General features: G+C 47.0%; 5 protein-coding genes and 1 long non-coding RNA gene across 16 annotated transcripts; 1 reads left to right on the top strand and 5 right to left on the bottom strand.

Annotated features, from left to right (window-relative positions):
- Positions 1–4: 4 nt before the first annotated feature.
- LOC133162033 (low-density lipoprotein receptor class A domain-containing protein 2-like) lies at positions 5–5,351 on the bottom strand. Of its 3 annotated transcripts, XM_061290924.1 has the most exons (6): positions 4,870–5,351; positions 3,425–3,500; positions 3,036–3,322; positions 2,360–2,509; positions 2,067–2,219; positions 5–1,993 (listed from the first exon to the last, which is right to left on the bottom strand). In XM_061290924.1, the coding sequence occupies exons 1-6, from the start codon at positions 4,958–4,960 to the stop codon at positions 1,689–1,691; spliced, it is 1,062 nt and encodes a 353-aa protein (XP_061146908.1). In that variant the 5' UTR covers positions 4,961–5,351; the 3' UTR covers positions 5–1,688. The 3 variants fall into 3 exon arrangements, with proteins under 3 accessions (XP_061146908.1, XP_061146906.1, XP_061146907.1); XM_061290922.1 differs by having other exon boundaries at positions 3,036–3,500; XM_061290923.1 differs by having other exon boundaries at positions 2,067–2,216; positions 3,036–3,500.
- LOC133162036 (uncharacterized) lies at positions 1,723–3,894 on the top strand. Its single transcript, XR_009716163.1, has 2 exons — positions 1,723–1,846; positions 2,379–3,894. It is a non-coding gene; the product is annotated as an uncharacterized LOC133162036 (long non-coding RNA).
- Positions 5,352–5,476: 125 nt separating the features above from the next.
- atxn7l2a (ataxin 7-like 2a) lies at positions 5,477–11,072 on the bottom strand. 4 transcript variants are annotated; one of them, XM_061290919.1, is made up of 11 exons: positions 10,510–11,072; positions 9,411–9,479; positions 9,265–9,314; positions 8,972–9,150; positions 8,497–8,897; positions 8,308–8,390; positions 7,848–8,062; positions 7,448–7,613; positions 7,206–7,327; positions 5,797–6,733; positions 5,477–5,688 (listed from the first exon to the last, which is right to left on the bottom strand). In XM_061290919.1, the coding sequence occupies exons 1-11, from the start codon at positions 10,637–10,639 to the stop codon at positions 5,671–5,673; spliced, it is 2,370 nt and encodes a 789-aa protein (XP_061146903.1). In that variant the 5' UTR covers positions 10,640–11,072; the 3' UTR covers positions 5,477–5,670. The 4 variants fall into 4 exon arrangements, with proteins under 4 accessions (XP_061146903.1, XP_061146904.1, XP_061146901.1 ...); XM_061290920.1 differs by lacking the exon at positions 10,510–11,072 and adding an exon at positions 9,910–10,484 and having other exon boundaries at positions 5,478–5,688; positions 8,972–9,314; XM_061290917.1 differs by having other exon boundaries at positions 5,479–5,688; positions 8,972–9,314; positions 10,510–11,070.
- A 244-nt stretch (positions 11,073–11,316) lies between these two features.
- Positions 11,317–14,648, bottom strand: LOC133162032 (serine/threonine-protein kinase 35-like). Its single transcript, XM_061290921.1, has 3 exons — positions 13,988–14,648; positions 12,791–13,527; positions 11,317–12,674 (listed from the first exon to the last, which is right to left on the bottom strand). The coding sequence occupies exons 1-2, from the start codon at positions 14,472–14,474 to the stop codon at positions 12,806–12,808; spliced, it is 1,209 nt and encodes a 402-aa protein (XP_061146905.1). The 5' UTR covers positions 14,475–14,648; the 3' UTR covers positions 11,317–12,674; positions 12,791–12,805.
- Positions 14,649–14,872: 224 nt separating this feature from the next.
- Positions 14,873–18,027, bottom strand: arfrp1 (ADP-ribosylation factor related protein 1). Of its 2 annotated transcripts, none has more exons than XM_061290926.1 (7): positions 17,705–18,027; positions 16,756–16,843; positions 16,593–16,675; positions 16,269–16,350; positions 16,033–16,103; positions 15,702–15,783; positions 14,873–15,629 (listed from the first exon to the last, which is right to left on the bottom strand). In XM_061290926.1, the coding sequence occupies exons 1-7, from the start codon at positions 17,795–17,797 to the stop codon at positions 15,595–15,597; spliced, it is 534 nt and encodes a 177-aa protein (XP_061146910.1). In that variant the 5' UTR covers positions 17,798–18,027; the 3' UTR covers positions 14,873–15,594. The 2 variants fall into 2 exon arrangements, with proteins under 2 accessions (XP_061146910.1, XP_061146909.1); XM_061290925.1 differs by having other exon boundaries at positions 15,702–15,802; positions 17,705–18,023.
- A 736-nt stretch (positions 18,028–18,763) lies between these two features.
- Positions 18,764–25,355, bottom strand: LOC133162742 (acidic mammalian chitinase-like). 5 transcript variants are annotated; one of them, XM_061292151.1, is made up of 14 exons: positions 24,597–24,942; positions 24,148–24,230; positions 21,953–22,000; positions 21,803–21,870; positions 21,694–21,720; positions 21,405–21,609; positions 21,243–21,299; positions 20,680–20,845; positions 20,441–20,565; positions 20,252–20,375; positions 20,008–20,190; positions 19,795–19,911; positions 19,183–19,315; positions 18,764–19,095 (listed from the first exon to the last, which is right to left on the bottom strand). In XM_061292151.1, the coding sequence occupies exons 4-14, from the start codon at positions 21,825–21,827 to the stop codon at positions 18,836–18,838; spliced, it is 1,422 nt and encodes a 473-aa protein (XP_061148135.1). In that variant the 5' UTR covers positions 21,828–21,870; positions 21,953–22,000; positions 24,148–24,230; positions 24,597–24,942; the 3' UTR covers positions 18,764–18,835. The 5 variants fall into 5 exon arrangements, with proteins under 5 accessions (XP_061148135.1, XP_061148134.1, XP_061148132.1 ...); XM_061292150.1 differs by lacking the exons at positions 21,953–22,000; positions 24,597–24,942 and adding an exon at positions 25,339–25,355; XM_061292148.1 differs by lacking the exon at positions 21,953–22,000.
- Between the last annotated feature and the right edge of the window lie 880 nt (positions 25,356–26,235).

Here is a 26,235-nt window from a genome sequence, read left to right as displayed (position 1 = left end):
ATATATGATGACAAAAATGATGGAAACTTTCCAATTTGAACCACAGTCCCCTAATGTAGCAACATTGGATTGTCTGTTCTTTTACTGTAGACAGAGACATGTCACAATTGCTTAGCAAAGGCCCTTCTCACTACTTAGCATTACGTTACCATTTGAACGTTTTTTCAGAGTAAAGAACGCGTATATCAAGTTAATGACAAAAACATTCAAATGGAGTGTTGACCTTATCTTGAGTGACACACAGGCACAACTTTATGTGTGTGTCTCATGTATATCATACGTTGATGCACATACTTTGTACACTTGGGCCGATAAAAAAAGAAAGAAAAAAAAGTCCATTGGTGTGTTCCTGCCTGGCAACGTGGGGAGCTTAGAAACACTATATTTCCGCTTTAGGCCTATGGCCTTGAGTCTTACTCAAAATCTTTACAAGACTGCTGTAGGTTGTGTGTAATGTCGTCACACAACACACACACACACACACACACCGTGGCTGCTGGAGCAAATGTTATTGAGCTACTCCATCTGGAGTCGGTGACAAAGAGGACACACGAATCCTATCTATCTGGGCAATACACACATCTTTTCTTTAAGGAAGACAGTTCCCAGGTGTCTATGACATGACATGCTCTTGTCAATATACATCTAGGATCAACAATTAGGTCACAGTTTACAAGTACAACATTTATCTCGTCTTGCTTAATTCAACTGCTTTTAGGGGCCCACATACTACTGGAGCAATTGTGAACCAAAGGGAATTGTAAATATCCTCCACACGCAACGGTCCAGATGGACAGAAGAACTTTGGGGGGGAAAAGACAGACTAAGTGAGGGAGGACACAAGTGGACCTGTCCTGTAATCTTCCCCAACCGGCTCAAGTACAGACTGAAGGAACGTACGTACCAAGCTAAATGACTAGCGTGGTGTAAGCCTTAGCCCTAGGGAGGGGTTTGATCATGATGACTGCTTGATTCGATTCGATTCGATTCTAAGTTGGCGGAAACACCTCAAGTGAAAGAGCGTGGGCGGACACGGTCGTAGAATAAGTGGCTGCTTTATTCTTTCTTCCATGCAATTCACATAGCATCAAAATGACCAACCTACGTGATATTTGCTTCTCTTTGAATTAAACGTCAACAGACGGACCTCTGCACTGAATGAATGTAACAAAGGACCCCTTCAGCTGCCCCAAAACATGCCTGACCAAATGAATGTAACAAAGGACCCCTTCAGCTGCCCAGAAACATGCCTGACCTAAATGACCTTAACAAAAGACCCCTTCGGCTGCCTAAAAGCATGCCTTTCTAAAAAAAAAAAAAAAAAAAAAAAAAACCACAAGACCACAAGCTTTCGGGGTTAACGCGATTCTCAAACTCTGGACCCCAAAGTCGGCGTAAAATGGCCATTTAGGCGTATAACAAACACTAAGCACCTGATAAGATGTTCTGCAAGGTTTTAGAGAGAAAACTAGAACCCATGACAAGTGAAACATGGTGCAATCCAAGACAAGTCTACACCCTGCTTTCCATAGTCACAAAATCCCCAAAACAGTTTTTCCTATAGTCAAATGCTTTCAGCTATTTTAGATGAGCCAATTCCTCAAAAAAAGCTTGATGCGAGTCAAAGTCCATGTTGAGGAATTCTTGCTCAATATTCCTCACACTGGACTTTCTGTGGTGCTTTTTGCTTAAAGCCCGGCGGCGGCGGCGGCGGCGGCGGCAGAAAGCCTTTCGTCAGCGCCGGTGACGAGCACGCCGCTGGGCGGTAGCTGTGGGCTGACTTTTGCCAGACGCTGCTCCTTGCTGGAAGCGCAGCTGTTGACGCAGAGTTGGCAAGAGGCGCACGGTGAGTTGCAGCGTGACAGAAAGCGGAAAATACTTATGCGCCACAGGAACCAGCCGGGAGACCAACAGCACCAGCAGAGCACTGCCGATCCCACCAGCACACCCACAATCATGAAGAGTACCCACAAGGACACCGAGGCAGGAGAGTCTGCAAAACAATGACTGTTTCAAGAAATGACATACAACGATGATTTAAAAAGAAAAAGTTAGATTTGACTTACCGGAAACAGACTCATAACTAGGAGTGCTGTGTGGAATTCCACAGTTGAAGTGTGTTGGCACTGTGGGGGAGTTGACAAAAGATGGAGGTGGCGGCGGCGGCGTTGCTATTGCTATTGCTGTTCCTGGCTGCTCTGCTGCTACAAGCTGACCTGCTGATGAAGGACACAACCAAAATGTCCCAATTTGTATGAGCAAAACAAATGCTCCATAGATAAGCCGCTCCAGGCTGTAACATTCAAAGATTGTGCACGATGATAGTCGGGAAATGAATGTACACATCGATCTGACTGACCTTTGCACCCTGTGGTTAGATTTTCTTCCAGGTCACTCCCATCCCCGCAGTTGTCAATGCCCTTCTCATCGCACACCAGACTGAGTGGGATACACTTTCCGTTCCTGCAAGTGAAGTAAGGCTCACTGCTGCACAAAGAGTGGTTGAAACCTGAGGAGGAAGAGTGAGTGAGTGAGTGAGTGAGTGAGTGAGTGAGTGAGTGAGTGAGTGAGTGAGTGAGTGATCGAGTGAGTGATCGAGTGAGTGATCGAGTGAGTGATCGAGCGAGTGATCGAGCGAGTGATCGAGCGAGTGATCGAGCGAGTGATCGAGTGAGTGATCGAGCGAGTGATCGAGTGAGTGATCGAGCGAGTGATCGAGCGATCGAGCGAGTGAGCGAGCGAGTGAGTGGCAAGTCTACATCAAAGAGGGGCAAAACATTCATCAATAAACACGCGAAAGAACCGGGCTATCATGCTGTGGCGCCTTCCGTTGCGGCGCCTTCCGTTGTGGTTCCTTGCTCAGTCCACTTTGTTGTCCTCAAAGGAATGCCCATTCCCATTGAGATGCAAATGAACTACAGAGTCCTCCTAAATTGTGCCATCTATTTGTGCCCTTTGATGGGGGTGACCATGAGGAGATTTAGGGAACCTTTAGGATTCAAATCCCCTCAGGAAGTGTGCAAATGCCTGTTTACCAAGTCTGAAGGATGTGAAGTCCCCCACAAAGTCCACTCTGGGCTGAGTACCACGGGTGACCAGTCGCAGGGTCAGGTAGTTTCCTGTGGAGAGCACCGGCCGCGGTGGACTCTTGCCACAAAGAGGAGGTCCGAGAAGAGGCGAGCTCCTGTCCCGTCCGTCGTAAAATTGAACGAAGGAGCCCGCGTGACAGGGATCCCCCCCTGAGCTTTCCTCAGAGGTGGGCTCCACTTTTGCGTCCAGTGCTAGCAGGGGCGCCGGGCTCAGAGGGGCAACTCGCAACAAACTGTAAACAAGGAAAAAGCGAAAGTGGAACTGGACCTTGTCCTTCGGGGAGCTGCCTTGCATGGTCAGATGGCAGTCGGTCCCCATTGTGACAAAGTAGTACTTTTTGGATTCTTGATGGGAGTTGATGATCATGCCGTCGCCCCGGATGGTCTGACCGCAGAAATCCACCACATTCACTGAGGAGACCAGCAAGCAATCCATGAGCATTATGACCAGACTTGCAAGCAGCCAGTGCTCTGCACACATCAGAGATGCTTTTATCTGTCCCTACAAATATTTTCAACACTGATTGATTAAAAACACGTTGTGACAAGTCCGCCTGTTGACAAGTCGAACCCTACACGAATGAATAATACTCCATATATTGTTTTACAAATGACATTATTATTTGTATTATTGGTGTTGTTGTTGTTATTCAAACCTGGCGTGCGTGCTAGAGAAAAAAACAAGGGCAAATTCATAATCAGCGCAAAAGAATGGAGGAAAAAAAAACCCTCATTTTGTTTCAATTTGCTGACCACCACTAATGAAACATGTGACGTTTGTCAAATAAACATAAAATAGATCGTACATTTTGTGAATACATCTCATTTGGGAGACATTGTTAAAATAACACAACTATTTCTATGCTTAGTGGTTGGAAAAAGCAGATGGCACTATTTCACATCAAGATGTGATACTTTTGTATTCCTTATTTAGCTGTAGTAAACTTGAATTGATTTTTTCTTAAATGTGGCAAAAGCAGCATCCATCAAACAAGCAGCGGCGTTACTTCACGGGCCGGAGCAGGATAGCTAGATCCGGCCGGCTTTGACGGCCTCATCTCAGCCGCCCTGCCAAAGAATGAGAACAATTGCCCGTGGAGTTTATTAGCTCTGTTTCCATGGGAAACCATCAGCTCCTCCTGCAATGACCTCCAGGAATGTCTCAAAGCCCGCCGTCGGTCGCTGGGAATTGCTCATTCCCTCCTCTCGGCAGAGCTTTTCGAAAACTAGGCTGGTTGTTTGCCAAACACTAAAGGCAAATGAGGTAACATCATTCACACGCACTATTGAAAAGCCTTTTTGGTAGAATAACAGACAATATCCATGCGGACAATATGGGAAGCTCTGCTGTCTCATTTTTTGTTTTGTTTGGAGGAAAAGAAGACTAGACATGAACTAGGAGTATTTAAGTCTGACAAATGAAAGACCCAAATTTATATTGCTACATTATATGACCCAGCCTTCACATACGTATAAAAATAGAACTTGGGTAAACGTGAGTTTGCGCATGCTGTTTTAATACAAAATGGAGGAAAAATAAGTACATGACTTCACGACTGAAATGTCTTTTTTCAAATATGAGGCCCAGTAGCTGACTTCATTGGTCTTCAAGTCAAGTTACACGTATAGTCAAAGCGTTTAAGGATTACGGCTGTTAGTTAAGCAATAAACTGAAAGCAGCACGTTACACACAAGGCTTGCGCACACACAAGGCTTGCGCACGCACGCACGCACTCACGTACACACGTGTCCTTCGTACTTTGGAGCGTGGAGATCTAACCTGTGTCGATGGTTGCTGACCCGTGGAGACTCAAAAAGCAGAGTAACAGCGTGACCAGGCGCCCACGGGACACGTCTGCGGGAATCTCCATCCTCCCGCCGGCAGCGTCAATGAGGACACACTCACAGAGAGGCGCATATCAGCGCCATTGTCGGCCGCCTGCGGACTTCAATTGGGGGGAGGACAACGTAGGGGCCACCGCGGAAACGCAGAGCTTCCCGCCTCGCCTGCCCCCACCTACGGTCCCTGACATCTCCACGACGACAGACGACCAATCAGCTGTCAAGGCAGCAGAGTTGAACAAAAAAGTCAAAAGAAAGCAGCTGCAAAGCGCAAATGATGTACGTTGGAAGTGTAACATTGCTAACCTCAATTGAGTGGGACTGCAGGCAAAAGCAGCAGGATCAATTCCAAACCTTTGACTCATATGGAGGGAGCCTCTATTGGCCGCCACGCCACTTGCATGCTTCCTTCCTGCAAAATCAAGCAGAGTTTTCAAGGTACACAACTGCAAAGTCACACAACTGGTGCATTTCATTTGAAAAAAGAGAAAAGCCAGAAAATGTAGGTATAAAGGAAATGTTTAATTTTTTTTTTTTTTTTTTTTAAGAAACCAACATATTTCATTTAGCAGCATAACTGGATGATTTTGAGGTATTTCAAGTCCATAGCCATCCATTCCAAACGTTCCTTTCAAACAGCACCATGAACACAGCGTGCACGTGCTCAGGCACAATCCAGCTGCCCGTCTGGGATCAAGTCGAGCTGGCTCCCTCTTGTGGCTCGTCAAGGCAGGCACAATTAATGGTGCACTTTTGGCTGCGGGAGGAGGGACGAGAAAAAACAACCAATTCGTCACCGACTGACCGACTGCCCGTTTCATAGCATGGCCGTGTTTGCCCTTGCAGCCTGGGAGCGACAGCTCACCTTCTGTGTGGCCAGCTTCTTCTCCAGGCCACCAGCCAGGCCGGAGACCGGAGTCTTACTTTCCTTCCACGGGTAGAAGTTGGAGCGAGGAGAAGAGGAGGCGGGAGTGGACAAGGAGGAGGAGGAGGACGAGGAGGAAGGCGGCACGCCCAGGCGCAGCGCTGAGGGCGACTGATCCTCCAGGTCCATCCCCTTGCGTTTTTTCATCAAACCCTGGTGCTCCGACGCCCGCCCGCCCCCTTGACCGAGCGGTCCCGAGTCCCCCACTGTATTCCGACAGTAGGATGTTTTCGTGGAGGAAGTCTCCGAATGAGTCCGTCTGTAGGTCCAGACTGTCTTGGCGGCTGCCGAGTGCGACTCTGCCGGGGAGGGCTGGAGGCGGCCTTTGCTCCCGGGCGACGGCAGCGTACCGTTGGTCTGTCCGTGGAGAAGAGGTGAGAGAATAGGGGCTTTGGAGGAAGAGGACGGGGGGGGGGCGGCGGCAACGGGAGAAGAGGCCAGGGAGGGCGGGCGCCCTCGATCCTGGAGGCTAACGCAGTTCCTGTTGGGGCCCGAATGCTCCCCTTCCTGGGATGGGGCTTTTCTTTTGCGGATGGTGGCGGCGGCCACGGCGTCCTCTCGCAGCTTGGTCATCTGCTTGCTAGGACGCCCGACCGGATTCTTGGGCTGCCCCGGACCGGCGTGATGCGCAGCCACCACGGGATGACCCGGAGACGCCGGGTGAGCGCCTCCCGCGCCACCCCCGCAACTCGCAGAGTTCTCGGACGTCGCGCGTCTTCCCAGCAGACGACTGAACGACGAGGAGCTTTTGAGGGGGGACTTGGTATGAGCGGCTGATCGGACTTTACAATGCAAGAGCGAGGGAGTGGGAGACGACGAGGGGCCAATCTTGGACGAGGGGGCGGGACACGGATGGCTGCTGGCTTGAGGTATTTTCCTGGAATCCAAAAAATACAACAGGGCCTTGAATCGATTTCTCAGTGTCCACATTTGCATGATTACCTGTGGTTGATCTAAAATTTGGGTTGTTTTTTTTCTCAAAAGAAATGTTGTCGTTGTTTTTGTTGACGTTGTTTTAATACACATTGAATGAGAGTAGACACTTGATTGGCCAGCAAACTTACCTTACTTGGAAACGTATTGTCAAAAGGAAAATGAGGGAACAGAAAGGGTGGCCATTATCAAATAATCTTGACTGCGCCAAAGGTGCCATACCAACTTGATGCTGTCAATAATGCCAAGTACCGAGGGCTTACGGCTTACGCCCTGGCGTGCAGACAGACGGCCAACATTTGTGTCCTCTCGTTCATCGGACGACAAATCTTCATTTGGTTGAAAGATTTCAATTTGTCAACGATTTTTTCGAAACAAACCATTGAACTATGAATAACATAGAAGAGTTGACTTACTTCCAAAGATGGGCGCTGATGTGCTGCTCGAGCATGCTACTAAAAGCTGACCTCAAGTGGTGAAGCCGTCTGTCAAATGTGTAGATGCCGTGGCCCAAAACAATGCTGCCAAACGAGCACATCTGGGGGAGAGCGGACGCATTGTATTCCATATTTATTGATTTGTTTCATCTCGACTGAATATCCACATGCAGTAACTTCTTTGTTTCTTTTCTCAATATTGTAAAGCAAGAAATGCTCACTGCTATTGGTCTTGGGTGCGTAGCAGAAGAGGGCAAATCATCACGGTCCTCTGTTCCTTCCGCCTCACTTTCGTCGCTGGAAATTGTTCCGTGGACAAGAGGGCTCCCCTCATCATGCGCTTGGCCGTCATCCTCAGGGCTGCTCTCCCAAACAGCTGTGGAGCGACTGGAAAGACAAAGGCAACCGCTTCAGTGGGTGCCACATTTGAACAATTAAGAAAAGTCGTCCGGGCGGGGATTCCAAAAAACAAATGCAGCATTTGTACGTAAAAGGGGTCGTGGACATAAGCTACAACAGATGTACGCATGTTCCTTCCTCACAATGCCGTGCCATCGAGGCTGCCACTGCAAGCAGTCCTTACGTTAAATTGCCCAGTACCATAGCTTCGGCAGCGCTAACCTGAAAGCGGGGAGGCTGGCCAAAGGTCTCCGACAGGGTGGAGCCACCCCATCTTGTTCTCCGGGTGCCTCGGGGCTAGGGGAGCGTCCGCAGGAGGAACCTCCCTCCGCTGATTGTGCGCCCTTGTCGCGAACCTTTGTCTTGAGTTCAGCCACTAACTGGTCAAAATTCTTACTGCGACCCGGCACCTTCCTACGCTGATGGATGGAATGGATCTGAAGAAGAGGACACATTGAATCAGTTCCTTTTCAACATCGGCCTCAAAACATTCATGACGGTCGGTCGGTCGGCAGCCCAAAGCCTTTGGCACCTTCTAAGTTCAAACGTCTCAACACTTGCTGGGACAAATGGACACAAAATGTGTGCGTTGATCACCCTTATTTGACAAACAAGAGAGTTTGGGGTTGTCTGGCTCACAATCGAAAGAGAAAAAGTCCAAATGTGAATGTTTGGAGCTTACATTGCATGTCAGAAGGCGAGTGCAGACTTTTTTTCTGTCAGGATCAAGGACACCGCAGTGTTTGTCCAAGTCACACTCTCTTTCTAGAAGCACAGAGAAGCATTGGCACTCAAAGCAACTTGGAAGACACTTCATTGTTATATTCACAATAACAAGGTCCAAGATGAGCATGGAGCTTCCAAAAGCTACCTTCCTTACACGATGGCCAGCACTTACTGGAGGCCACTTTGTTGTATGGCCTGGGAATACGGTGGTGGCTTGCTGGAGAAGAATCCTTTCTTTGAGAGGGTGAAGGCCTACCAGGCACCGGGGTGCCTCCGTGCGGCCACGGGGGGTCTCTGATGGATGAAGTTGGCGAGCTAATCGGAGAGTCCAGAGGCGGCGGCTGCTTGAACACTGATGAATCTGTGTGGCTGCTGCAGTTGCTGCTGCAGTTGCTGCTGCAGTTGCTGCTGCAGTTGCTGCTGCAGTTGCTGCTGCAGTTGCTGCTGCAGTTGCTGCTGCAGTTGCTGCTGCTGCTGCTGCAGCTACTACTACTGCTGCTGCTGCTGCTGCTGCAGTTGTGGGAGGATTTTTCCAGTGGGGAATGTCTGTTGATGACAGATAAGCCACCATTACAATAGTCCTCCATAGGCAAATCTGAAAACATTCCATTTGTGATTACCTGGCTCCATCCTTTGTGTTTTTGGCAGGTCTGTGCTGAGGTGGCGTGGGAGGGGCTTGTAGAGCTGCTCTTACTGATCCGCCGCCACCGCCTTGGCCTCCTCGACCATCCCACGCTGAAGCGGGAATGGAATTGGTCCCCTGAGAAGAAGGATGGCCGTGATGGGGCCTCTGCTGGGACTGAGGGGTCGGAGAACGTATTCGGGCGTAAAGTTTGGCCAGAGGACCGTGTCGCCTCTCGCAGTGCTTCTCAAACGCTTGTGGTTTCACTACTTGAGCACAGTGGCTACACACCACAAGGTAGAAGTCGTCGTAGCCGGGGTACAGGCCGAAGATCGACATGTCTGTGAGGAGAACAAAAATGGCCTTTCGTTTCACACTTCAAACAACAACCACAAACTCATCTTAAAGTTTTTCAAAAGAACTTATGCAAGACTTACCCTCCTTGCTGAGTGACATTGCCTCTGCAGCCTTTTTGCCATTTTTACTGCAGTTATCCACATCAGCCCCTAAAAAAAAAAAACCACAAGAATATTTTCAATATGCTCCATCACCATATGAAGTTGTACAGTCAATTACTGCAAATCAAGTTTGACTTAAAATGATCAATATTTATGCACAAAAACGTGACATTAAACGAAGTTGAGCAAACGGGTGCACAGGTCACTGAATGAAATGTGTCTCGTAGGATGTTCAAGTGTGCTTCGAAGAAAACCAGAATATGGATGTGTGCAGCCACTAGCCAGGCTTTATTGGTGACTTGTAAGCAGAGTTGCAACTGGATGGATGGATGGATGGATGCCAAACAATGGGTGAGCGCAAAATACTGGAAGCTGGCAAGGGCCAACTGGAAAAGAACTGTCCTCGGGTGCGCAAACGTGGCCAACGTTAGGACATTGGACGTGGACACGTCTCGCGAAAGAAATCGGGGTCAAGTACCGGAATCAGAGGGAAAGTGGCGTTTGGATATACAGTAGCAAAGGCTGGCTGGGCCAGCATTTGCATGGCGGCGGCGGCGGCAGCAGCATCAGACTCCTCCTCTATCACCCGGGTGGTCGGTGTGTACGCTCAGGATCATCCATCCTCGAGCTGGCATGCTAACGCGAAGCAAGTCAACCATTTGGATGTCTCGCTTACTAGCAAGCTAGCCTAGCTTTTGACGGAAAGAAGTTGCGGGCGGGCAGGCAGGCAGGCACAGCCATACTACTAGCTTCGTTCTGCCCTGATGTCCCCGCTGCCCGGTTTGGTCGGATCAAAAGTGGCAACAGTCGACAAGCCCTCGTTGCATGAGCCCCAACAGCAGAATCCAAAGGACAATGGGCCATATTAATTGGGCCGGTCATTTTTTCATGCCAACTCCTATGCAGATGGAGCCAGTGGAGGGAGAGCAACATGTTACCCATCCAGCGCTAGGACCCGGCAGGGTCTTTGTTTGGGTAACATGGCTAGCTCTGCCCTACGTTTTGACGAAAATAAACCCTGGCTTTTGGGTGGAACGGATTTGTAACAGCCAGTCGTGGCGTCATTATGCTTTCTTACCATGAGGTGCTGTCACCCCGGCCCACTCGGTCCAAGCAGTCCAGCTTTGACCCACGAAATCATCGAGGCTAGGCACCCGCCGATCAAGAGCAGCCATTACTTTCACTGCGCGTTCACGCACCGCCATCATCAGTGCGCGGCAAACTACTTACGTCATAAGTCGCGCTCTCGTCTCGTCTCCTCTCGTTTCGACCTGACTCGACTGACTGGCCTGGAACTTGTCGTGGGTGGACGCGTTCAAGAAGACGGAGAACAACCAACCACAGGGACAGCGTCAATGTGTGGACGTGTTCCAATGATTCCAACTTCATACGGATCTCAGAAAGACAACTACTACATGACTTGAAGTTCCCGGAATGGTTCTTGTCCTGAGTTGACAAGGCACGCGTAAACTGCGCTCACTCTTTTGTGTATTCTAAAACAGTTTGACATCATTTATGCATGCTAATGATAGTCAAGCAAACTTACTATGAGTGTTGTAAATGACAATAGACGTCAGTTAATTTGCAAACGATAACGCGTCTATCTGCGAGTTCCCCCCCACCCCCAGTCTTGTGCCACCCAGTGGAGACAAAGGGAAACGCAGATTGGCTCTGCACTCAGGATAGAAATGAACCAAGCAAGCGCGTCATCATAAGTTAAGCATGATAGAGATTTATATATATATATATATATATATATATATATATATATATATATATATAAAAAATAAAAAGGGATTAAATGATTTTATCAAATATATTGCAGAAAAAATAAAAAATCTAACACATTGATTCCCAGGATAAATAGAAAGCCAAAAACAAAGGATATGAGTAGCGGCACTTTATTTCTAAGCGTGATTGAAAGGAAGCAGTGGCATTCTCTGCACTCCAAGTGTGAGGCACAGAAAACAGAAGTTTGAAGAAAGGCTTCATGCAATCATCAGCACGAGGATGTTCACATTTTGCCATGTGACCATTATATAGTACATTCTAGCCCCCAAACATTTCTCATGTTGCTGAGAATGCATCGCCAACATTGCATAGGCCATACATTCTAGCCCCCGAACATTTCTCATGTTGCTGAGAATGGATCACCAACAGTGCATAGGCCATCACAATGCCCCAAGGCCCTTTTAAATAACAATTATAATGATAAAGGCAGAAAGGTGATCTTATTATCTCAATTCAAGAAAATCCTTTTTTTCCAAGTGGGAGATTCAAAGAGAAATAAAGCAAATGAAATAAGACACATGAGAGGGTACAGATAAATCGGAAGCAAAAGGTTTGTTTGGACACATCGGGAAAGGGCAAAATGATTCCTAATCTCGTTTACAGTGAGAGCCCTCGAGTGTACAAATTCCTGCAATGGCTGAAAATGACATTTGTTTTGCAAAACTGTCTTTGTGAACTGCTCATGGAATGTCTTTGCTGGAAACAAACGAAAGGCTCAGCAAAAAAGACGAGGTAGTGCATTTGGACTCTTTGGTAAGGGTGGAAAAGAAAGGCTCACTCGACTTTTGCTGAAGGTAAAGCATTGAGAAGAATCAAACACATCAACTTAACTGCTCTTGGAACATGAAGGGCGCTTGTGGGAAATATTATGAACAAGCGTGCGTGGTGCCAGCTTCACAGCACAGCACATCTTCATCTACAAATGCAAACACAAAAATCAAGAGCATTCGTGTTCCTTGAAAAACAACACTCGAGAAAGGCCAAACATTGACTTGAGCGAAGGCACTATGAGGTGTGGTGAGTGGAAAGCTGCTATCAGCTGTGCTTCAAGTGGTCAGTGCTTCAAGTGTCTAACTTGACACACATCTTGTCCACAAAGAAAGCCCTGAATAAAATGATGCATTTATTAAGCTGGCACGAGGCCGTCGTAGAAATTGAAGTTGTGACAGAGAGCAGTCAAATTAAATATGGGGAGTGGGGGGCAGCGTTACATGAACATTAGAATCAGCCAATTGCACAAAAATAATTGGCCATTTTCTTTTGTACCATGACAGCGGAGGTGTTTGTTCCCCGGAGATTTAAGGTTCCTTCTTTTATTAGGACAATCAAAAAAGGTCATTCGGGGATTAGTTATTGATGTTAAGATCACAAGTGGCTTTCGTCCTTCAACTTCACACTGGTCACATACAACAGGGACATTTCAGTGAAGTAGCAGCTCCAGCCAGGTAATGTCTGCAGACACACAAGAACATTTTGGTTTGTTTTAAATCGTGGTTGCTGAGGCGTCTTTTTGTTTGTTTGTTTGTTTCGTCTTCTGAAATACGTCAGAGAGACGGCAAGAGCTTTACCTGCAAGATGATTCATCACGTAGGACACGTAAGCCGGTCCATTCTGGTCCGGAGCTGGAAAGCGTCGGGCCGGTCCTGAGGGTTAACGGCCAGCATGTCCAACAGTAGCTTCCGCACGCCGTCAGACATGCACGACCTGTGCTTCTGGGGGATATTGAGCACCATCTTTGGATTTCCCAACAGCGCCTCGCCCACGGGCACAATGTCAGCTCCTCGTCTCACGTACGTTCCCAGGAGCTCTCGCTTGGACTCGGCGTCGATAAAAGTAATTCTTTCCAACATGGCCCAAATGATGATGCCCAGAGCAAAGATGTCAGCCTTGGCCGTGTAGTGGCCCTCCCACACTTCGGGGGCCATGTAGAAGTCCGAGCCGCACGCCGACGACAACCAAAACTTGTTGACGTTGACGACGCTCTTGCTTTTGTCCTCAACTTCTTTGCTCTCCTTGCTATTGGCCAAACCGGCGCAAACCTTGCTCAGGCCAAAATCGGCAACTTTGAGGACGGGGGTCCCCGACCGCTCCGAGATGAGGATGTTGTCCGGTTTCAGGTCTCTGTGTACGATCTTGTTCTCGTGTAAGAATGCCACAGCGCTGGTGAGCTGTAACATGAAGCTGTTGTTGGTTTGCGAGTTGGGGCGTCGAGACAGAATGAACTGGTTGAGGTCACCTCCTTCGCAGAACTCCATGACGAACCACAAGTAACATGGCTCCTCTGGAGGCGTCAGCACTCGCTCACCTGTCGCGTACACAACACATCGTAGTACATTGTTGTTTAACCAAGTACCGGTCTATGCGACTGCACAAAAACGGCAATTCATCATTGGACTTTTTGGAACAAGTCAAGTCTTTCCCTAGTAATGAATGACATGTAAGTGACGAATGAATGACATGTAAGTGACGATTGGCCCAACACTGCTACTCTCCATACGGCTGGCATGTGTCATGAAAACACAGAGTGGCCCTTCCCCACCATAAAGACAGCCGTGTCATGGCGGCGGCGACACCACGGCACGTTAAGTTACGCTCCCGGAGAGAAGACGCAGTGTCCGTCGCGTCGCTCAAGCTTACTGGACTTGACAGCACTAGCTAGCACTAGCCAGCACTAGCTAGCACTGTACCCCCCCCCCCCCCCCCCCTTCAAGAAGTGGGTGACTTGGCACAGCCAGCCGTTGGGAAAGAAAAATGACGATTTGTACCTTTGAGAGACGTTTCCACAAGCCGCAGATACTGTTTGGACCGTTTGTTGCCGTGGCTCATCTTTTGGGCCATTCCGTTTCTTTGCAGCACACACTCTTCTAATTGGACAACATTTTGGTGGCGTTTCTCCAAACTTGTTAGCGCCCAGAACTCCTGGAGGGCGAGTTCGACGTTTTCCGGTGCGTCGCACCGGAGCTTCTTGACGGCGACCCTAGCACCAGACCTCCGGGCCACCGCTTCGTACACGACACCATATGTGCCCCTGCCGATTTCACGGAGCAGGCTGTAGCGCGGGGCCATGACCTTCCTATCCAAGTCGTCTTGCTTCAAGAAGCCGATATCATCCGCCATCTCATGATCCTCTCCTGCGTTGGCCTCGCTCAGGCATCGTAGCACGGCGGACTCGTCAGCTCCTTCTCCTGTTAGCTTGTTGCTGGCTCGCGAGCTCCTCGTGCGTCTCCGCCAGTTGTCGCCAAGTGCGCTCATCGTGGATCCAATGATTCAAACTGAACAAAGGAATGTGTCCACATGCTTTCGCCGGCAACGCAGCAGTATTAATGCCACGACTTATTCGTCTTCTGAACGGCCGTGACATGAAAGAAACGAGATGTGTGGCACAGTGGACAGGAAATGTTCGTCAAGGCATCGCGATATGTAGGCATACACTTTCGCGCCTATCAAAATAAAAGCTCGCTGTTTGAGGTCAGCTGACGGACGCGTACTTCTAAATACTAAGCCATATCGGCGTCGCGATTTATTCAATGATGTAAATCTACTAGATATACTCTAGAGTACCTTCACCACACATTTTTGTTCATTTTTCACAGACTGAATACATTCTCTTTGATAACTATGCATTCATCTTCTGAAAAACACTTGTTCAGTCGATGCTTAAATATGTATTTATTTTCCATTGTTGTGGTATTCAATTAGAAGTAGACATGTTGTGGGCATCCAAGTTAAAACTTAATGCCACATTTTGATATGCACGCGGTTCATATCAAAATAAAGCCGCCACTGTGAGATCGCTTCCGCTGGAGTCACCACTGTGGCGGGACAGGATATGCGCGCGGTTCGTTTCAAAATAAAAGCATTCCTGACTGCAGACCTCCACTGTGAGGTCGCTTGCGCGATTTCATTGCTGGCATCGAACTGATTGATCATTAAACGTTATCCAATGGGGAATGTTGACGCTTACAAAAGTCATATGAAGTTGACAATCTTTACAAATGTGAGGAAAGATAACCGTTTAATATCAGCGAGAGACACTCTTGACTGTCATTCCGAAAGCAGAAAAAAGTCAAGCTTTTTTTTCTGGCGGGGGTCATTCATAGTTCATACACACATTTACACCGTCACTCACACCGTCATATGTGGGTATCGAACTCACGATGTCGGCGCACACAAGACACGCAAGTGTACCCCTACGCCATCAGCGACTCCCTGAAAAGAGTCAAGTTGGTCACACACAGTCAGAGCAGACAGGGTGGAATTTCAGCTCTAATATTCGAGATGAAGAGTCCAAAATGACAGGAAAGGCCTTTGATTGCCTTCTATGTGATGTCCTTCTGTCTGGGGGGCCTGTGAATGTTCCTGATCACACACTTCACCATCCATTCGATGCCTTCGTTGACTCCATCCCTGCATCAGAGATGGAAATAGAATTGAGCTACCATCGTGTTCTCAGTGGCATTACTCGAGCGGTCTACTCACCCTGACAAGGCAGTGCATGGTTGGACCAAACAATCTCGCTTGCCAATCTTGGGTGCACAGTCACTGAAGGCTGTTTTAATATCTGGTACGGACAAACAGTTCTGATGAAAGAGCAGACACAAAAGGTGATGCAACCAAACTGTGTCGAGTAACTTGGGGAAGATTCTGGCAACATCCACTCTACATTGGAATTGAAGCATTTGAACCCCACATTCGAACATTTTGCAAATAACCACAGGGAAGAAAATGGGGATGGACGGACGGACGGACGGACGGACGGACGGACGGACGGACGAATGGATGCATTTATCGGACGAGAACTCGACAGTACCAGTACGTCCTGTTTGTTGGCCAGAACCAGGAGCGGGACACCTTCCAACACATCGCTGCTTATCATTTTCTCTGCAATCAGGTGAAAAAGGAACCATCACAATTCACAAAGAGACAAATACAATTCAATGCGTAAATTAGTTCATTGCGCAGCGAAATGCTGTGTCAATCTTAGGTTAGCTTAGCAATTAGCGTAGCTTGGTCCACAACTCGACTCCAGTGTGTAGGGTGACTTACCAAAGGCTTCCTTTGATTCCGAAAGTCGTTCTTCATCAGTTGAGTCGATCACATAGATAACTCCGTGGGACTCTGCATAGTACTAAATGGAAAAACAAACATTGTTGAATGGCTAGGAATATCTCTCTCGCGCAACGTTCTCAACTCTTTTGTTCTTTGAAGAAGAATGACGGATGCCACCCGAAGGAGGTGCGATTGTTTCTAGCCCTAATGTATTGTTTTTAAACATTCTGACCTGTCGAGATTTAATTTGCAGCAACTCTCTTAAAATGCTGCTTTTGACGTAGTAGACACAATTGGTTGTCATTGCGAGAAGCTACTTACTTTGTCCCAAAGAGACTGAAGTTCCTCTTGGCCTCCCAGATCCCAGAACATTAGACGCGCTTTGCCCACATCAATAGTTCCAACTGTAAAAGATTCAAATCGAGACCAATAATGGAGCAGCAACTATAGTATCAACATATACAAACATGGGACACACACTTACTGTTGAGTCCAACTGTACTTGTAATCTTGGACAAATTCATTCCCTTATAGTTCTTGCTGAACTTTGTTTTGGTTTGTTCCAAAAAGGTCTATAAACACACAGTTATCACACATAAGTTAAACAATGACATTCATTATATTTGATCATTACCATAAAACAACCAATTGTTCAGTGGCTATGTAGCAAAACCATATTGTCCTTCCAAGCGGGAGGTCGGTGGTTCGCTCCTCCGCTCCTTGATGCAAGACACTGAACTCGGTTGTTTGGCGTCAACCGGTCGCTCCAATGAAGGATGTGGAACTGTGAAGGATGATACTCCCACATGGGCTGTTTGAGGTACACACCTCTTAGAATTCCACTTCAATGCTTCAACTATTTGGAACAAATTTATTACGGTAAAGAAATATCAGCGTTATAGTGACCTATTGACCCCCAAACTGTGCAGGATGATCGTCCCACATGGGGCACACCTCTAACAATTTCATTCCAATGCTTCAAATGTTTTGAAAACACCTATCACAGGTTTCTTTCTAGAGCGGCTGACTTGACCACGACAAAATGAAAGACGGCTGGCTTGACCGCCGACATGTATAGCACACATAAACAATATCAAATACATGATTAAACTGTCGACCGTTGACAAGGACAAGCATAGATAAGAGAGCGAAACCAGTTGGCTCGTTTGTCGTCATATAAAGAAATCAAAAACATTGGATTGTAGGCCTCAACTTCACTCAGGTAACTTCAAAAGTTCTAATGACAAAATTCACATCCGTGAACAACCGAACGGCGATCCCAACAACGACAGCTGGGAGCTTAAGATCAGGGGATGCTTTGAGAATAATTGTCAATTTCTGTCTATGTGAAGCCCTTTGAGACTGCTTGTGATTTAGGGCTATACAAATCAACTTGACTTGACAGCACCTCCTACAGATGAGGCTGAACATACCGTTTTCCCGGCGTTATCCAATCCAAGAATTAGAATGCAGTATTCATCCTTCTGAAACATGTATTTATAGAATCCAGACAACAAAGTATACATCTCGAGGAAAAAGGTCCAAATTGAACCGCAATACTGGTCAATGTGACTTTTAACTTAGTTCAGTCGACAGAAGATGATGATTTCATTTCATGCCAATGCGGTTCCATAGTTGACGAAAACAATGTAGGGTCTAAGAACGACAAATTCGTAAACTGGAAGTAAAAATGTCGACGTCTCTTATAGCCCACTGAAGCAAGCGGATGTGGACCACGATCACGTGTGAACACGTCACCGACGTCCGCTAAACAGTGCGGAGTCACATGCATTGTGGGAAATGAAGTCAGCGTTATTGTTGTCAACGGTCTACTCGTTGATGTCAACCCGCAGTAAAACTACATTTCCCGATACACGTAGCTTTTGTTGCGTTCGACTACGGAGAAACAAAAGTGCCGAAAATAAAACGAATCTCGAGAACACTAACAATATCATTAATGTATTGATGGGGAATGCATGCAAGTGTTGTTATGAAATGTGTACTCGAATCATTAAAAAGCCAGTTCATTTTGTGCAAAATGAAAGAATGCCTTCGTAGTTTCAGGATGGGTGGGGCTTGCTGTCCGGAATTGTATTGTTGACGTCCAAATTTGACTCCTACAGTAATCTCAATAATCAGTCTTACATTGGTTTATTCAAGTATTAAATTATATATATATATATATATATATATATATATATATATATATATATATATATATATATATATATATATATATATATATATATATATATATATATATATATATATATATATATATATATATATATATATATATATATATATATATATATATATATATATATATATATATATATATATATATATATATATATATATATATATATATATATATAAGATGTGTGTGTGTGTGTTTTGCTACCATGGACCGGAACATCTCAAGGCGATAAAGTCATCCCCATTGGTCATACTAAAACAATATTCATATTTAAATGTTGAAAGACAATAGATGCGGGATAAGTCTGTTTAATAGGTGTTTGCATCAGTTGTTATATACATTAGTCATTGCTCATGGTCATTGCTCATGGCCAGACACAGCACTTGCAGCCATCATCGTAGACAGATCCAGTTCCACAATTCCTCACATGGGTGATGCCACCTGCGCACATGTAGAAGCTGTTTCTGTCGTCAGGGTTGGGGTACAGGCCATCGGGTTTGCCGTTACAGAAGCCGGACCCTGGGGCATGGGTGGTGGTGGTGGTGGTGGTTGCAGCGGTAGTGGGTGGAGAAGCGGTGCTAGCACCAGGTTTGGGGGTGGTGGTAGGAGGGAGTGGGGGCAACTCTGAATGGTACAGCAAGAGATAATTAGTGATTGAAGTGAAACATTTTGGATTGACTTGATCCTGGCAGCGTCAGCGTTTCCATTTACCAATATTGAGAAGTTTCCGTAGATGAGACAGAAGAGGATGGTTGCCGGCTCCGCAGAATCGTCCAGCAAAGTCATCCAAGTCCAGGGCCCACACGAAAGCACCGCCATACTTCTGCTCCTGTAGGTAACGCACCTAGTGGGACGGACGGAGATAGAAACAGGTCGGATGGGCAGGCAGGCAGGTAGGTCAAAGGTTCTCCAGCAAATTCAAGATTCAAGAGTTTTTATTCACCATGTTTGAGCGTGCCAAAGAAGGAATTTGACTTTGGTAAATCACAGCCTCTGTTCAACATTTAGGTGACTAACAACACTCGGGACGTGATGTGAAAAATGGCAAATATTCTCAAACATCCCCTGATCTTAAACTCCCAAGAGGGCAAGGAAGAACTCAAAACTCCAGCTAGGGGAACTGGGAAACCTTGAGAAGAGACCACAGATGGGAAGGTCCCTTATCCAGGATGACCAGAGAGGACACATAGTACAAACAGTGTAGACAAATTAAAAAAAGGTGTGGAGCGCAGGATGTTATTGCACAGTCAGTAACGACTCCGAGACTCCTAAGAGTGGTGTGAGTTCATCAGAGCAACAGCCTCCAGCCTAATGGCAACCTACTTTGTTCTCGTAGCTTTCCCTGGTGTCAAATCCCACCCACTCGTTGTTCTTAGTGGCGTAGGGAACCTTCTGGTCTTCGATCCATTGAATGGTAGTGTCCTTGATAAAACCACAAATCTGAACCACAGACAAAACAAGAAAGTGAGCTTCTACGCTGCTGTTGTATTCAATTCAACTGGCACTTTTGTAAATGTCGCATGTGGTTCACGGTACCTCATAGTAGGCCCAGAATCCAGCTTCACGTGTGAACGGACCAGCCGACGCAGGTCCGCTCGCCGGGGCTCCGACTCCAGTGTCTGCCGACGTCAGACGGAAAGTACGACCGTAGGCGGCAAAACCCATCCTCAGTTTCTCCACAGGGGTGCCGTTGTCTCGCCAATACTTCATGGCGTAGTCCTAATGGATGGAGCGTTTTGAAGAGTGTACTAGCGCCACTGGTCAATTTACTGTGGCTTACGGTGTTAAAGTAGATGAGATCTCCAAAGTCCTTTGAGCCACGGAACAGAGGGCTGTTGTGACCAGTGAACTGCTCCCAAGTTCCGTGGAAGTCATAGGTCATCACATTGATGAAGTCCAATTCCCTTAGTCAAACAGAACGAGGCTCACGTCGGATGGAGTTTTGCAAGCGGAACGCCAATGCACTTACTTGGCAATCTCAGCAATCTCGTATCCCCCATCAATAGTCCCCTTTCCAGCAGACACCGCAGCAGTCAGCATGAGCTGAGCGTTACCCGTGCTCTTGGCCTCTGCAGCATAGGCTTGAACAAGTTCCTGAAAGAAGGAACGCTCAGACGTTACGTATACATTAGGTATAGGACGTCGAAGCCACCGGATCCGTATGATCAAAAAGTGAAGGAAAAGGTGTGGCGTGGCCTATGCCCATACCCTGCAGAGCAAAGTGAACCTCTGCTTGTCCTCTGGGGGGCTCCCGCGAGCTCCGGGGTATTCCCAGTCCAAATCCAGACCGTCGAAACCGTGAGTCCTCAGGAACTTGATTGAAGATTGAATGAATTTCTGACGGTTGGCTGCTGTGGACACCATGATGGAAAACCTGAAGAGATGTCACCGTTGATTCGAGAGATGTGTCGAACATTTCGGCCACGCAAATCTTGAAATTGACATGACAACATTCGTCAATGATTTGTACTAAATACTACTTTTGGCAAAAAATGACGACTCACAACGTCGACAATCCTATCTTGAGATTTTGAAATTGAGATGACAACATTCGTCAATGATTTGTACTAAATACTTCTTTTGGCCAAAATTGACGACTCACAACGTCTACAATCATATGTTGAAATTGAGATTAGATTGGTCAGTGATTTGTACTAAACACTACTTCAGTCAAAAAATGACTCAACGCACGACACCGTTTGCCGTTGGTACCACGATATGGGCCGCCAAGCCCGCATCTTATCAGTCAAGGTTCAAACGTTACTACTCACTGTCGTGAACCAAAGTTCCATCCGCCGACGGCCAAGAGAGTCTTAAGATGAGGGTTCCTGCAGATAGCAAGGTAGTGAGTGAGTCATCACAATCGTACATAGTCACTAACAATGCATGGAAAGCGGCTTTGAGTGACTTTGCAGTTTCAACACTGCACTTACTTGGTCTTCAGGTTGTTGAAAGATTTGTACAGAATGTCATCATTCCACTCGTACGTAACCAGTTCATTGTTGGAGTTGATGATGGAGAAGGCGTAGATAAGGGTGGTACACAGGTAGGGGTCCACATCTTGCGGCATGTATTTCCCCTGACCGGGTCTATACTGGGACCAGTTTGTGAAGTAACACACCATTTTGGTGGCACATCCTACGTGGAATTAAACAACAAACACACACAGAGTTGAATGGGAAGGATTTCACAGCATAGAAGAAGACCAAGCAAAGTGCTTACCCAGCTGGCATAGCATCAGACACAAGCCTATGAACATAGAGACATACGTAGTTACAATGGTGAACATACAGAGATGTGGCACTTGACACAGATCTGATCATCGGGATACCTGCAAGTATGGTAAGCCTGGTCATCTTGATTTGCTGCTTTATTCAGCACGAGGTGACGACTGGGTTACTGTAAAAGAATCGAAAGCCTGTTATTCACCAGAATCCAGGAAAAAAAGAAAACCAGAGATTGGTTTGCCTGCTAAACTCACTCAGCGTGGGACCGGATGAGACACCCAAAGAGCAGCAGCGAAGCCGCTCTTTTATACACACAAAGGAAGTGGAGCACAGGTTGTAAAAGTCATTAATATTAAGACATATTTTGATAAGAAAATGCAAGTTTGAAAAACACCTTGACAATTATTGACCAGATATACATCTCTAACTCTGCACTCCAGATAATCTACATTGAAGTTCAGTGAGCATCATGTGTTATGTAACGTAGGTGACAGAAAAACAACTAGTGTCTGTAATCCATTAGCCTCATCGTTCATTTTATTGCACTGATTAGATGTATTGCCAGTGACTTCATTTTTTCCTTTCACCAATATTGCCGCTTCAGCATTTTTAACGTAGGACTTTAATTGAACCATGAACAACAATAAAAAGACCATGTTATAGTCTACTTATAAGATTGAGCTTTCCTCTTAAGAACTTCAGCAGTACATTCAGTCCAGTCACAGCTAGTTTGAAGATGGTATTTGTCTGCCACAGCACCCAGCGGCCCTACTCCTCCGACGGCCAAACATGGCGCATTTCGGAACCAAACAGAGACTGTCCGAGGAGAAGCGACAACGTGACTTCAGCGAGCGGGCCCGTCCGCTAACACCCCTGCAAGCGGGCCAAAATGTGTCGTTAGCTGCCAAGAGAGAATAAGGGAGGAAAGAAAGGAAAGGTCGTAGAGCAGGCGTCAACACCGAGCGAGGTCTTAGGTCATTAACGCAGACCAGGGATTCCTTGGGAACGAATGGTGCGCATGTGTGAGGGAGGGACGGAGGGAGGCCATTGCGTTAGACACACGTTAGAAGATGGGTGGTACACAACTCAACGATATAGCTGTAGCGTCCCACTCACTAGGGACGCATGTTATGTGACAGCTTCCGGACGAGCATCCCCCCCGGCGGTGGCGGCGGCGGCGGCGGCCTAAGCGTCAGCACTTGAAGGGTCATTGTTCAATGTTCCTGTGTGCAGTCAATGTTCAAAGTAAAAAGAAAATGCCTATGTTATATTATGTAAAATGTTATCAACGAGATAACGAGAGATAACAAATGTTGAATGGGAAAAGGGATCATGAATGTTGTACAGCGGAGCCTCGGTTTTCGAACGTCCCGGTTCTCGAACAAATCGGTATTCGAACAAAAAATTCGAGATTTCTTTCCTTCGGATGTCGGACGAAATTCGGTTGTCGAACCTCGCGAGATGAGCCGAGAGGACCCGCACGCCAACTGACTCCGTTCGTTATTAGGTTCTCGTTACTCTGAGGATTGCATCAACTCTAATCATGCCTCCAAAGGAAGCAAGGGGGAGCAGTAAAGCCATCCTAAAACACAAAGACTCGCCTAAAAGCAATGCGACACTGAGCGCCCGGCGCGCCGCGGTTGCGCGATCGGACAAAATGAAGCTCCCTGCGCACTGATGTCCACTTAAATTCTGGAAATTACATCAGTACTTTAGAAATATTTTCTAAATTTCAGCGATGGCTCTGTCACAATAATGCGAGGAAATTACATCAGTACTTTAGAAATATTCCCTAAATTTCAGCGATGGCTCTGTCACAATAATGCGACCGGCGCGGTCGGCTCCACTGTCTTTTCAATAATGACAGATGACAAAGTATTGCAGCAACTTAGAAGAGAGTTAGAGTTCTGTAGTTAAAGCGCTACAAGCCCACGCAGGGGGGCGCGGTGCTATACCTGGGGGGGCGCGTGTGACCCTGGGGAACAGGCTTTTTTTTGGCAGTACTAGAATAAAGTGTAATTCCGCATCTACTACAGCAGGCGGCAGTGGCGCTCTCATTGTTACTTCTGTCACGTTTGCGACAGTGCAACATTTTACGACTTACAAGACAAGTTAGGATAGTCACGGTGGGGGGGCGAATAGTTTTCTTCTTGCTGGGGGGGGGGGCGTAACAGAAAACAATTGAGAAGCACTGGGATAAAGAGAGTTTTTGAATAGTCAACTTTATCATTGTGGTGTATTTGACATGTAGACGGAAAATAGAGCGCTTCAAATCAAAATATCTGACGCAGCAGCTATTGCATACGCAAGTGGCAACAACAATCGAATTAGACTGACAACTAGACTGGGCAACGATGACCCAATCAATCGAGGTGTGCAAGCCAGCCTATTATTAAAACGGTCTCTTCAAACCACTTTTTGTTTTCTACTCATGACATGAGAGACATACCTTCCAAATTTTCTAAAAAGTGCTGCCTTCTGGGGCGGGAACCGAGAGCACTCCGATGGTACAGTAATGAGATCTTGGAATTGCTGAAAGGAAAAAAGATTCAAGTCAATATGTGCTGCGCTGCGCTGCGCCGCGCCAGTGTCAAGTCAAAACAAGGAAGCTTGGCAAGAACGCGCGCACTTGCTTCTATTTGAATTGAGCTTTCTCCGTTACCATACGTAGGTATACGCCAGGGAGTTCACTGTGCAGCAAGCACTACGAACTGTTTGGAGTGAGTATTGCAAACATTTGGAAGCTCTCCGCAGGAGCATCTTTTCGACACGAGCTCCGCGAGTTTGTTTGTTGCTCATATCTGTCCATCCATCCACATCCATCCATCGCAGAAGAATATCAACAAAGTCTGCCACTTGGCTGTCGATCAAACGTTAATCAAGGAAAAAGCCGCGTACGTTTGACCTGCATCTTGTGATGTATGTTTTCCACGCAAAAGCTGACGTTCAAACTACAAGAGTTGAGGCTCCGCGTCGGCTGCTGGTCGTCTATGTGAACATCTAGACGCCAACATGTGCCAGGGTTCGGAGTGTGGAAATGGAGCAGGGCGACCAAGCTTGGACCAGCTCGGTTTATTGGCGGAACTCAAAATACAGACTCGGTAAACTGACATAACTCACTGACATAACTCACCGACATAACTCACTGACATAACTCACTGACAAAACCTAACGACAAGAATGACCGAAAAAGACAGGGTTGTAGTGGGTTGACATAATTCACCCGGAACCTAAGTTCACGTTGCCGAGTTCCGGTGGGATGTTTTACACGTGTGGGAGTTTTCCTGTTTGAGGAGTGTGCGTTAGGATCTCGAGGGGAAAAAGAGTCGGCCCGTGGTTGCGAGAAGTTAATTATAAATGTCATTAAAACAACTGCCGTTGGCACCGTCATTTACCACTCCGCCTCCGACTCCAGTCCTTGCACACCACAGGGTGACATTAACACACAATGATCCGACAGGAAGTAACACACAGACAGGACTTAAATACAAGACAGGTAACAAGAGGCGGGTGGGAATGATCACACTAATCAGGAGCACACAGGAGGGGAGGGGCGAGCACACAGACAGAAACCACGGACATGAGCACACAGGAGGGGCGAGTCGTGACAAACATGTTTTCCAAAGGTCTACTAACTTACTGCATGTTGCGTTTCCTTCCATTTTAGATGGACCATTACGATCCCTTTGGTGTTGTTATGAGCATATAACAGAAACTACACTACCCAGCATGCCACACTGATGTTGCACTTGCTCAGGAGCGCCGCTCCGTGGCGGTGAGCGATTCAAGACTACAGTTAACACACCCACTCTCCCGCTTCGTCTGCGTTTTTGAAGAATAAGCCAGACGACAACACACCTTTGGTGACTAGAGAAGATCATCAGCAAGTCTAATGAGACGTGATGTGATTTTGCAAAGATACTTAAACCCGTGCTTTGAGTTGTTTGACGGTTTCCAGGTGTAGTGGGGAACAGCAGATGGGCGGGCCATTAGTTTCACAAGTTGAGGTCGAAAGACATAGCAAGAAGTGGGGTTGCAGTACAACAGAGTTCCCGCAGAGGGCGCCAACGCTCTATAGTTGAGTGGGTCCTTCCATAGTTTGTGATAGTCGATGTTCAAGTCTGAAAATCAATCTCTGCTGCGGCAGTGTCACCTTGGCAAGAACGCGCGCGCTTGGTTCTATTTGAATGGAGCTTTCTTGTTTACCGTAGGTAGGCAGGCACGCACGCCAGTTCACATGTTTTTGTTTAGCACCCGTTTTGGTGTGTGCATGAATGCGAGCGGATTGCACTACATGCGGTACATGGGCAATTTGATCGTAGCGGTAAAAAGTTTTCTAAATATTTCTTTGGGGATTTCCCTCTTTGCACAGAGCAACATCTTGGACCGACCAGAAAGGAAGTTTGAAACGATCCGTTATTACACCCTGCAGAGTTAAAAACGAGAGCGAGCCAGGGAGTTGCGCGTTTGGAGCCGGCTTACTGCGCAAAAGTCTGCGAGCCTCATAAGGGCTTGGATGATGATGAAGATGAAGGAA

This window comes from Syngnathus typhle, linkage group LG11 (genome assembly GCF_033458585.1).
Source record: "Syngnathus typhle isolate RoL2023-S1 ecotype Sweden linkage group LG11, RoL_Styp_1.0, whole genome shotgun sequence".
Classification (NCBI taxonomy): Eukaryota; Metazoa; Chordata; class Actinopteri; order Syngnathiformes; family Syngnathidae; genus Syngnathus; species Syngnathus typhle.
The sequence above is the reverse complement of the archived record's forward strand: the minus strand, read 5'-3'. Positions and strand labels throughout refer to the sequence as shown.